The sequence below is a fragment of the Erythrolamprus reginae genome, chromosome 2, assembly GCF_031021105.1.
Source record: "Erythrolamprus reginae isolate rEryReg1 chromosome 2, rEryReg1.hap1, whole genome shotgun sequence".
Lineage (NCBI taxonomy): Eukaryota > Metazoa > Chordata > Lepidosauria > Squamata > Dipsadidae > Erythrolamprus > Erythrolamprus reginae.
The window spans coordinates 154807311-154819818 of record NC_091951.1 but is presented as its reverse complement, the minus strand read 5'-3'; the positions used below and the strand labels follow the sequence as shown (position 1 = coordinate 154819818).

The 12508-nt window shown below is 40.7% G+C and overlaps 1 protein-coding gene across 1 annotated transcript in view; it reads left to right on the top strand.

Moving 5' to 3' along the window:
- The window catches only part of ANKRD40 (ankyrin repeat domain 40), a 21864-nt gene extending 9356 nt beyond the window's left edge, over nt 1–12508 (top strand). The window contains exons 4-6 of the mRNA XM_070740026.1: nt 188–661; nt 6460–6641; nt 12068–12508. Of these exons, the coding sequence (XP_070596127.1) occupies nt 188–661; nt 6460–6641; nt 12068–12214 (803 nt within the window). The 3' untranslated portion in view covers nt 12215–12508. The remainder of the gene's footprint in view (nt 1–187; nt 662–6459; nt 6642–12067) is intronic.

The following is a 12508-nucleotide window of genomic DNA, read 5'->3' as shown; positions in this document are numbered from 1 at the left end:
CCTTTCAAATGTTTAAAGAATCAGACTGCTGAATTTTAATTTGCTGAAAATGAAGCCCTGCACGACATACATATTACACGTTATGTGTGCTGAATATTTAATACCTATTTTCTCAAAAGGATTTGATTATATCGTAACCTTTTTGGCTATGTACATATTGTAACCAAACCTTTTTTTTCTTCTGTAGTGGAAGATGATGATGACCTTTTGGATGTGAAGAAAGACTTGTCAATTATCCCAAATTATTTATCTAACCCGCCTTTTCCTTATGTGTATAACTCCATAAGTAACAGCACCACCAGCACCTCAGCTTCCTCTTTGAACGGAAGACTTTCTCCTCCTTTAGAAAAACACAACAATTTAGAAGTTCCAGTATCTTTGCCTCCAGTGCAAACATCTGGCCCAGCAGTATTGCAACACGGAAAGGCTTCTGCAGGATGTGATGGAGACGTGACAAAGGCAATTGCCGAAGAATGCTTGGAGCCTGTTGTTCAGAATGGCCATGCTCATCAGCTCTCTGTTCCTCCAAGCAGGACACATTGTTCCCCAGCTGGATCTATACAACCAGAAAGCCAGCAACCCAGTGGCCCTTATCCAGGAGCTGTCCCGACATTTCAGCCCTTCATCTTCACTGGAGCAATTCCCTTCAGTAATATGCAAGGTAACTCTTCTGTAGATAAATTGTACCATTTCCAGACAATTTAAGTACAGGCATCATTATCACAATTTACACAAAACTCTACAAAACACCCTTTCTTCATTTGGAACTGTTGCTGCTTTGTGCCTCCTGTTGTAGTCAGGGTAAGAAGATCTTTTTTTAATTTTATTTTTATTTATTCATTTGTCCAATACACAAATACATAGGAAGAAAAATAGACATGTAGTAATCATAGTTCCCTCTAAGCTGAGCAGTGAGCAATCGCTCACTTAAAAATCATCATCAACTCAGAGTTTTCCAAACCTGCCCAGAAGCCGAGAGGGAAAGAGTGAGAGGGAAGGAGAGAGAGAGGAAGAGAGAAACAGATAGAAAAGAGAGAGGAAGGAAAAGAGAAAGAAAAAGAATGGAAGTAAGGAAGAGAGAAAGAAAATCAAAATCTAGTTTGAAACTAGCTCAACTATTTAAGTGGCATTTTGATATTGATAGAGTTGCCCTATTATGAGCTCCCTGTTATAGACCAGTACAGTATTTTATTTTGAAATTCTCTGAGGCAAAACAGGGTGGGTTTTTTGTTTGTTTGTTTGCTTATTTATTTATTTATTTATTTATTTATTTATTTATTTATTTATTTATTTATTTATTATTTCTGTGCCACCCAGTCCCGAAGAGACTGCCGCTCAGACACTATACTTTTCCGCCCACCCCAAAAAAAAATTAGAGGGAACACTGGTAGTAATATATATAAGGGTAAAGTGAACTTAGAGGATATATGAAAGAAAGAAAATATATATTTAGGTAACTGAGTAAAATCCAGTAGAGTTTCTGGTTCCTTTTTTTTTTGGTGACATGGTAAGAAAACATTTACTTTGAAATTATTCATATATTCATACATTGATCTGAATGTGCGTGGCTGGCAAGAAGATTGTGATGCACAGTTTCTAATTCTGATTGTTGCGTATATTCAGCATAACGCTTGAAAGAGCTTAGCAAGTAAAAAAAATCTTATGTACATGAGTTTTGTTTGCATGATTGAGAACCCACTGAACAGGCCAATGTATCAGTAGAATCTGTCATTCAGATTTTCTTTCAGGGGTTATATTAAATGTACACAGGAATCCTTCACAGGTTCCATCTCAGAACATCTTTTTCCAGTGATACTACTAGCTCAAGTGTGTGTGTGTGTCCACAGAGCGATATGGCTACTTTAGATTTACAGAACATCTCTTTTGATAGACAAGCAGATCTATCCAGGGGTGGGTTCTAACTTACCCCACCAGGTTCACGTCCTACTGTACCGTGTGGCTGCGCGCACATTGAGCAGTGCCGGAAACTCAGCAACAAAAAATAGCCCCTGCCAAAATGCTGAAAACAAAATGGCAGAACATGCGTAGTATCGAAAACTCAGCCTCTCTGCTTGCGCATAAGTAAAACCCAGCAAAAAATAGCAAGCCCCAAAACATGGTGGTGTTCACGGACTGGCACACATAGAACTGGCTCCATGACATCACCACCGGTTTGCTACTGGTGCTATAGAAGGAGGGAGGAGCTCACCTCTGGATCTATCCCAGTGATGGTTTGTGTGCCAAAAGGGGGGGAAGGGCGTGTGGGGGGGGGTGTCACTTGCATGCAGTGTTCCCTCTAATTTTTTGGGGTGGGTGGGTGGAAAAGTATAGTGTCTGAGCGGCAGTCCCTTCGGGACTGGGGGGCACAGAAATAATAAATAAACAAACAAACAAACAAACAAACAAACAAACAAACAACCCTGTTTTGCCTCAGAGAATTTCAAAATAAAATACTGTACTGTGTGTCTATAACAGTGAGCTCATAATAGGGCAACTCTATCAATATCAAAAGGCCACTTAAATAGTTGAGCTAGTTTCAAACTAGATTTTGATTTTCTTTCTCTCTTCTTTACTCCCATTCTTTTTCTTTCTCTTTTCCTTCCTCTCTTTTTTCTATCTGTTTCTCTCTCTTCCTCTCTCTCTCCTTCCCTCTCACTCTTTCCCTCTCACTCTTTCCCTCTCGGCTTCTGGGCAGGTTTGGAAAACTCTGAGTTGATGATGATTTTTAAGTGAGCGATTGCTCACTGCTCAGCTTAGAGGGAACTATGCTTGCATGTGTGCCCACACCCATAATTCCATGCAGCCCCCGTACATGTGCACATGACTTTCCCACTCCCAGCACACAATGGCACACTGGTTTTTCGCTCTCCCCAGGCTTCAGAGCTTTTCTAGGAGCCTGGGCAGCTTGAAAATGGCCTCCCCCCACCTCTCAGGGCCCTTCAGAGACAAAAAAAAATGGCCCGCTTGCCAACTTCCAGTAGGACCGGAAGGCCCATTTTTTTGCTCTCTAAAAGCCAGGGGTGGGCGAAAACGGCCTTCTACACTCCAAGTTGGGAAACAGGTCATTTCTGGCCTCCGGAGGGCCTTCAGTAGAGTGAGGAAGGACATTTTCTCCCTCTCCAGGCTCTTAGAAAGTTTCTGGAGCTTGAGGAGAGCTAAAAACGGCCCTTCCCCACCCTCTCAGGAGGCTGGAAACAGGCTATTTCCTGACTCCCAGTGGGCCCAGAAGGCCTGAAAATAAGGTGGCCGCCGGACCTGAACTCACACACCCACTGATATGGCTCCGTGTGCCACTTGTGGCAATGCGTGCCAGAGATTCGCCATCACGGCTCTATCCATATAAGAGGACTGTGGGAAACATTTAAAAGAAATGCTGTACAACACATGTAAGTATTAATAAGTACTTCTCTTCAAAGAGGATCTATATTGTTTTTGCAAGACTAGCCTGGTTGCTTTGAAACGTATACATGGTTGGTGCACAGGAAACCTGCTGCTTAATGTTGCGAAATTATTATTTGTTTAGACACTTTGCCTACCACTTTAATCTTCCTTTAGCATGAGGTGTCACTCCTCGGCTACTTATCAGAATTGGTTCTGGACCTCCCAAATTAACCAGAGTGTATTTGTGGGGTGTTATTTTCTGTATGTTATTGCTTTTGACATTTCAATGTATGCCTGTTTTTTTAAAAAAATGGCAGCAGTGATTTTTGCTGGATGCATTCCTGATACAAGGTAGAAATAAATTTGGTTATATTTATTGGAAGTTTTTTTTTTCATTTACCTGCTACAAAGATCATAGCAGCTACTATGAGGAGCTCCCTTTATTTTATTCCTATTATAGCAATTGTTGGACTGAGAGGAAGTGATTAACCTCCAAGTCATCCATTGAATATACAGAGGGTAGACAAAAAAATGAAAACACTTGATTTTTTGGCATCAGAATTTTTGAACATGTTCAAATCAGTCAAAATGACATACTTTAATGTTTTTTTAAATTCTGTTACTTGATATGTTTTTTTTAAACTACCTTTTTTTTACAGAAATTTAAGGAATATTGGTTATAACCTTCTAGAAATGGCAAACCTCTCAGACTTTCAAAAAGGCGAAATTGTTGGTGCTCAAATGGCAGGCGCTAGTGTAACAGAAAGTGCCCGAATGTTTTTGGTATTTCAAGAGGTCATGTCTCAAAAGTAATGACTGCTTTTGAAAGAGAAGGGAAAACGTCCTCAGCCAAGCACAGGTCTGGTCGAAAGTCGAAGTTGTCTGAGAGAGACCGTCGGACCCTAAAGCGAATTGTTAGAGCAGATTGCAAGACCACAGCTCCTAAAATCGCTGCAGAGCTCAATAGACATGTACAGAACCCAGTTTTCACAAAAACTGTTCGAAGGGAGCTTCACAAATCTGTGTTCCGCGGAAGAGCTGCAAAGTGCTTCCATTGTTTTGTCTACTCCCTGTACATCACTAAGGGTGATTTGAACCTGGGCCTTCCCAGTCACAATCAGATACTTTAACTGCTGCACCATAACAATTTATATGTGAACTGGTTCCCATAGCAGAAAGGAAAAAAGGAATCTAGCTTACTGCTTTTAAATATCCTTAATCTAAAATCTGCTCCTGATAGGTAGCCAGGGACAAAGGGGGGAAACTGGATTTAGTCTATAAAATATCTTATCTTTTCTTTTTACAATTATGCTACAAGATTTACAATAATAAAAATGTTTAAAAATGTAATATTAAAATCCAGGTTTCTTTACAAAAATTATAGTCTCCAAAACAGCTAGTACTGAAAAAAGTTAGAGCTAAAATTAAACCTCTTTGGGAAACCCATTCTAAAATCTGAGCACGAACGTGACATTATTTTTGTTATTGAAGATAACCACTTGTACTATTGTGTATTTGATAGATAAGGTGTTGGTATTAAATGCTGTTCGTTTAAGATAGCTATCATCCTCTGCAGGAGCTCAATTTTCAGGGCTTTTAATAAAACATTTATGGCCAACTTCTCAATTGAAGACTGTCAAGGTGCCAATGATTCACTGCAGTGATTTTTCCATTTCTCCAAAGACCAAAGCTCACCAGTTTTATTACTGTTGTTTAAATTGGAGTCACATTTCTGAAGTGCCATCTTTCGTCTATTAAGAACAGAGTTAGACTAACAATCAAAGGAAGGATTCACCCCCATTCCCACCCACAGTGATGCTTGTCAGGCTCTATCCTTGTAAGGTCCACATTTCCTTTGGTGAGTTGTGGGCTCCCATCGCTCCCATTTGATAAGCCATCAAATGTGAATCCATGAATTGGGCCAACTGAAAGCATCAGATTTACTTTGACATTATCACCAATGCTTGTTTTTACACCATGGGTGTTATTACAGGTAGTCCTCAACTTAATGATTAGCAACTGAGCCCAAATTTTATATAGTTAAATGAGACATTTGTTAGGTGAGTTTTGCCCCATTTTACGACCTTTCTACCCACATTTTGTTAAGTAAATCATTGTAGTTGCTAAGTGAGTAACATGGTTGTTAAGCGAATCTGGCTTCCCCATTTGTGACTTTGTCAGAAAGTCACAAAAGCTGTTCACATTTATTTATTTATTGGATTTGTATGCCGCCCCTCTCCGTGGACTCGGGGCGGCTAACAACAGTGACAAAAAACAGAATGTAAAAATCCAATACTACAACAGCTAAAAACCCTTGTTATAAAACCAATCATACATACAAACATACCATGCATAAATTGTAGAAGCCTAGGGAGAAAGATTATCTTAATTCCCCCATGCCTGACGGCAGAGGTGGGTTTTGAGGAGCTTATGAAAGGCAAGGAGGGTGGGGGCTATTCTGATCTCTGGGGGGCGTTGGTTCCAGAGGGTCGGGGCCGCCACAGAGAAGGTTCTTCCCCTAGGCCCCGCCAACCAACATTATTTAGTTGACGGGACCCGGAGAAGGCCCACTGTGGGACCTAACTGGTCGCTGGGATTCGTGCGGCAGAAGGCAGTCCCTGAGATAAACTGGCCCGGTGCCATGATCCCAGGACAGTTCAACTGTCATAAATATAAGTCAGTTGCCAAGCATCCAAATTTTGATCAGTTGACCAATGGTTGTGTGAAAAATGGTCATAAGTTGCTCTTTTTCAGTGCTGTTGTAACAGCACTGAAACAAAGTGTCTTAAATTGAGGACTATCTGTACTACAGGTATGCCACCCCGGCCCCCATTAGAGAAATGACTTTTTTTCAGATGTTGCTGATCCACAACATAACCCAAGAATGAGGGATGGAGGGTTTATTAAGAGAGTAGCAAATTCCCACTGCCTGTTTTCTATGCTGTAGGATTGTTTTGGGAATCTCACTGGCATGCCCTTGTCAGAATAAATAGGGCAAATTGGTAAAATGGAATCCAGAGTGAGAAAACTGCTACATGTCTGCTAACCACAATCTTTCTAAATGTGTATTTTAATTAGAACTGGTACTTAAGGTGAGAATTCAAAACCGTACCCTGAAGGAGAATGACTTCATTGAAATTGAATTGGATCGACAAGAATTGACATACCAAGAACTGCTTAGGGTAAGCTGCTGTGAATTGGGCGTTAACCCCGAACATGTGGAGAAAATCAGGAAGCTTCCAAATACAGTCTTAAGAAAGGTACTTTGTTTTATTTTGAGATATTTATGAGTGGCTTGGGGAATTTATTACTTTCTAAGTCAAATGCGGTCCAGTCCAGCAGATACGCATTTTGGTCTGTTTAGTGTTTCACAACTGCCTTGCTTTAGAAATCTCAAGAGGATTGCACAAACCTAGAAGCATTTGGCTAGTCTAGCCAAAACGTCTAGCTGGAAGGCTGCATTTCACTTAGTGGATCTCATTTGGCAGCCTTTGTTATCTATTTAAGGGCTACATTGAATATACAGTATATATATATGTGTTCGGAAACTTCAGATCGTGCAGAATGCAGCTGTGAGAGCAATCATGGATTTCCCTAAATATGCCCATGTCACACCAACACTCCGCAGTCTGCATTGGTTGCTGATCAGTTTCCGGTCACAATTCAAAGTGTTGGTTATGACCTATAAAGCCCTTCATGGAACCGGGCCAGATTATCTCAGGGACCGCCTTCTGCCGCACGAATCCCAGCGACCAGTTAGGTCCCACAGAGTGGGCCTTCTCTGGGTCCCGTCAACTAAACAATGTCATTTGGCGGGATCCGGGGGAAGAGCCTTCCCTGTGGCAGCCCCGGCCCTCTGGAACAAACTCCCCCCAGAGATTAAAATAGCCCCCACCCTCCTTGCCTTTCGTAAGCTCCTCAAAACCCACCTCTGCCACCAGGCATGGTGGGATTGAGATACTCTTTCCCCCTAGGCCTTCACAATTTTATGGATGGTATGTTTGTATGTATGATTGGTTTTATAACAAGAGTTTTTAGCTGTTTTAGAATTGGATTTCTACATGCTGTTTTTATCACTGTTGTTAGCCGCCCCGAGTCCACGGAGAGGGGTGGCATACAAATCCAATAAATTAAATAAATAAATAAATAAATAAATAAAATAAATAAATAAATAAATGTATATGTTGTGAGCCGCCCCGAGTCTTCGGAGAGGGGGGGCATACAAATCTAATAAATTATTATTATTATTATTATATGTGTGAGACTGAATATATGAATCAGTTACAGCACTCTGATTCCTCCTTTATGTGAGGAAGGGAAATCTCTCTGAATTATTTTTTCTTTCTAATTATCTTTTCAATAATATTAAGATCTTTTCAATACTGTAAGTGTAGGTGGTCCTCCACTTACCACCACAGTTGGGCCCAGAATTTGATTGTTGAGTGAAGTGGTTGTTAAATAGGATGCTACATGATTGCTTCGCTCAGCAACCACAATGCTGACTCTCCCAGTTGCAGTCATTAAGTGACCCTGCAGGTTGTTAAACAGAGTGCGCAGGAGAGAGCCCCAGCCTCCCTGGCGTGCTGGAGAGGGAGAGGACCTAGGCCTTCAATCACACCTGAGAGGTCTGGGCTCTCTCCCTGCCCACAGGGGAGTGATTATAGCAATAGCAATAGCACTAAGACTTATATACCACTTTTTTAGCCCTCTCTAGGCAGTTTAGAGTCAGCATACTGTTTGTTTGTTTGTGTTTGTTTATTTACTTATTTACTTACTTATTTACTTACTTATTTACTTATTTACTTACTTACTTACTTATTTATTTAGACTTCTCTGCCGCCCAATCCCAAAGGACTCAGGGTGGCTTAGAACAATATAAAATTACCATATAAAATTACAAACAACAATAAAAAGAAGTCAAGAAAAAACCAATCTAAATTCTAAAACCCTAAGTAAAACTTATGGTAGAACAACTCAACAACACACGTACATACCATTCATACAGAATCATATTCATACAGGTGGTCAAGGTAGCTGTTGATTTAGGACCCCCAGGCTTGCTGGGATAGCCAGGTCTTCGTGGCCTTAGAAAAAGGCAGCAGGGTGAGAGCAGTATGGATATCGGGGGATGGGGGGGGAGGTCCATAGAGCCGGGGCAGCAATAGAGAAGGCTCTCTCCTGAGGTCCTGCCAATCTACATTGCTTGGCTGACGGGACCTGGATGCGGGCTACTCTGTGTGCTCTAATTGGTTTCTGGGAGTTTTATGGCAAGAGACAGTCCCGTAGATAATCTGGTCCTAAACCAAATAGGCCTTTATAAGTAATAACCAACACCTTGAATTGTGCCCGGAGACTAATAGGGAGACAGTGCAATTCACGGAGTATAGGTGTTATATGGGTGTACCGAGGTGCACCCATGACAACTTGCGTGGGTGCATTCTGGAGCATTTGGAGTCTCTGAACACTCTTGAAGGGTAGCCCCATGTAGAGCGCGTTCCAATAATCAAGACGGGAGATGATGAGGGCCTGAGCAACTGTGCGTAGAACTTCCTGGTCCAAATAGGGCCGCAGTTGGTATACCAGGTGAACCTGGGCAAAGGTCCCTCTGGCCACACCCGAGAGATGGTGGTCCAGGAGGTCACCCAACTTGCGGACCCTATCTGAGGCGGTCAATGTTTCTCCCCCCAGGACAATGGACAGACAGATCGAATAGTCCTTAGGAGGAAATGGCCACAGTCACTCGGTCTTGTATGGGTTGAGCTTGAGCCTGTTGGCACCCATCCAGACCCTTACAGCTTCCAGGCACCGGCATATCACATCCACAACTTCACTGAATTGGCATGGGGTGGAGATGTATAACTGGGTATCATCAGCATAGTGATGATACCTCACCCCACCCGACGGATGGTCTCGCCCAGCGGCTTTATGCAGATGTAAATAGTACATGAAGCCGCTGGGTGAGATCATCCGATGGCATGGGGTGAGGTATCATCAGGACACTTGTTCTGGGTCCTCATTTTACCCACCTCAAAAGAATGGAAGGCTGAGTCAACCTTGAGCCTGTTGAGATTTGAACTGCCAAATTGCAGTCAGTTGACTGTACTGAACTCTAACCACTGCACCACCATGGCTCATGAAAAGTTCATGAGGGTGAAGATGCTAGGAAACGTCAATTTTCTGAGCTTTTCTAACTATATTTGACATTTTCCCTTCTAGTGAATGCCAGAATTCTGAGCCTTCAGAGTAAATACATTCACTGGCATTTTTGACAGGTTTAAGATCAGTTCTTTCATTGGGATGGAGGGCTAGGAAATCTCAGCTTGCTGAGGGCATGGACCTCAAATCTGGCAAAATGCTGGTGAAACGTGATTGTTCTGGAAGGCTCAGAATGCTGGCCTTTGCTAGTGCTTTAAGTGAGTGCTCTCGTCTCTGGACCTCCAGAAGGGAAACTGGTATAAACTCCAGTATTCTGAGTCTTCTAGAATAATGGCATTAGCTAGCATGTGTTGTGTGCATGTTTTTTAAATTATGGGTTTTTAACTTCGTATTATTAGAATTTGTATTGTACATTGTTTCTATCACTGCTGTGAGCCGCCCCGAGTCTACAGAGAGGGGCGGCATACAAATTTAATAAATAAATAAATAAATTTTCACCAGATTTGAGCTCTGTTCCGCCAGTGCCTGAGAAGGTATCCCCTCCCTACACAGAGGGGTGTGTTAATCCTTCAATGTGCTAGGGGAATGAACCTTAAATCCTCCATTTACAATTTTCCCTGCTTACATCTTCCCTGCCAGCTTCCCCATTATTTTACTGAAGATGGCAGAGAAGATTGCAAATGACAGTCACATGGCTCCAGGCCACTTGATAACTGGGCCTAAATGTGAATAGGTTGCCGAACACCCAAAATGTGGTTATGGGACGAAAGGAGGGGCTGGCACAACATTTTGCAATGGTTAGAAGTGTTGCAAGCTGTGAAGCACCAATTTTGAATGCTTTTATGGATGGCAAACCACCTGTTCTGAAGCTGGCATGACTATGAATGGTCATTAAATAACATTGTAAGTCAGGAACTAGTTGTATGGGATTGCTCTTATTGGTCTTTTTGTCAGTCTCACAATAGATAACACTGCATTTTGTATTACAAACAACCCAAAGTTGAGTTTTATACATAGTTGCTGCCATGGGAAACAAATCAGTATGTCAAAAGTTTGCCTAATTAATTGCATATAGTGAGGCATTTCGACATACAGAAATGGATTAATTTAAACCAATGTAATGGATTTCTCATAAACCTAATTTCCCTCTTAATGATCACTGGTCACTGTGGAGTTCATAATGTTTGGTCGATAATGCCAAACATCACTATCCAAAAGACTGTGATGTACATAGAACCTCAGTTTATAAAGTCTAGAAATGGAATTCTCCCATAAAAGTGACTAAAAGCTGAAACATTCGGATGTAGTCTCATTAAACGTTCCTTTTTTATGAGTGGATTTGTTAGGCATCAATATTACATTCTTTGGCTCTGCTCAAACTCTATTTTATTTTCAGTGAACTCTGTAAGATATGCGAAATGCTGCAACCTGTGGGCATGAAAATTCTGAGCAATTATTCCCAGATTGACGTGCAGATGTTGAAAAATTAGCAGACACGGGCGAAATATTGTCATGTGAATAATGTTTGTTCTGTGTTGTCCATTACTCAGTGCAGACTTAAGCTGTACACAATGTAGCCACTTTTAAAAGAAACGTTGCCCTTCAGGAATATCATTATACATTGTGATGCTTACAGTAGATGGCTCTTTTTAGATTTTGCAAGCATCTACTTCTAGATAAAGCTCGTAACTTGTAAGAACAACATTTCAGAGAGCTGAAACTGAGCCCAAAGTCATTCACGATAACTAGCGCATATCTGCATAACTATCCTTTTTAAAGTTACATTCTAATGCTTTACCACCAAAATCTTGCTTTACTTATTTCTTTCGAACTCCTATTAAACTTATACCATAGGTTAAGTTTGCCATTTGTTTGACTCCAAATTAATTTGGCTGACAACTTCACAGAAATTCTACTAAGTTTTTCATACTGATTTTGGGAGGATCTAAGTGCAAATTCCTAAAAACCCAATCTTTGTATTTATAAAGAACCTAAAGCTTATCACAAAAGCTGCCATATGTCCTAAACATTGGAAAAAAACTAGTTCACAGGCTTGCAAAATGAGGAAGGGACCGAAAGAAGAAAGCAACAAGCAATGCTTTTCTAATTATTTAATCTTCTAGATCAGTGATTATCCTGGGGGGACTGCAGTGTTGTCACAGGGGGTCCGCGAAGGTCTATGATTGTTTTGGGGGTCCGTGGCCATGGTCCCTGATCACAAAAGGTATTTAAAGGGGGTTGTTGAAGAAAAAATTGATAACCACTGTTGTAGATTGTTGCATTCCAACAAGACTCCCAGAGATTTATGATTTTCCAATTAAAATAAAATTTAAACTTCTTTAATTAACGACAAGTATAATTAAAAATCTCAACTGAGAACAACTGCAGAATTGAAAGAGTTTAAAGAGGCACATAATGTCTGTTCTAGGCAAGCAGATGATAATGAAAAAAATGGTGAAATGTTTTGGTACTGTGTGTCTTGTGATGACTCTAGGCATTGCTTCTAATTTTTTCTGTTTACTTTTTTAAGGACAAAGACATCTCGAGGCTTCAAGATTTCCAAGAACTGGAGCTTGTTCTAATGATGAGTGATAATGACTTTATGTTTAAAAATGCAGCACCAGCACTGACTGAAAGGCCTTGTTATAACAAGAAAGCATCAAAACTAACTTACTAAATATTGAATTAAAGGTTTCATTCTAGTATTTAACTATTAAACCTAGAACTCTCTAAGGGCTATATCATTAACTTTACCGTGGAAAGTATAATTAAAAACTGAGCATATATCTTTGAAAACAAGCTCAGTTGAAATAGTTGGACTTGTTTTTAATTTAATATGCTAAAGGTGATGATATCATATTTAAATTTCATAAACTGACAAGTGGAATACCCTAACCCATGGATGATCTTTCTTAAAAGGAAATTGTTTCTTCTTGGAGTACAGCAAAATAAAAGTTCTCAGGGAAATGAA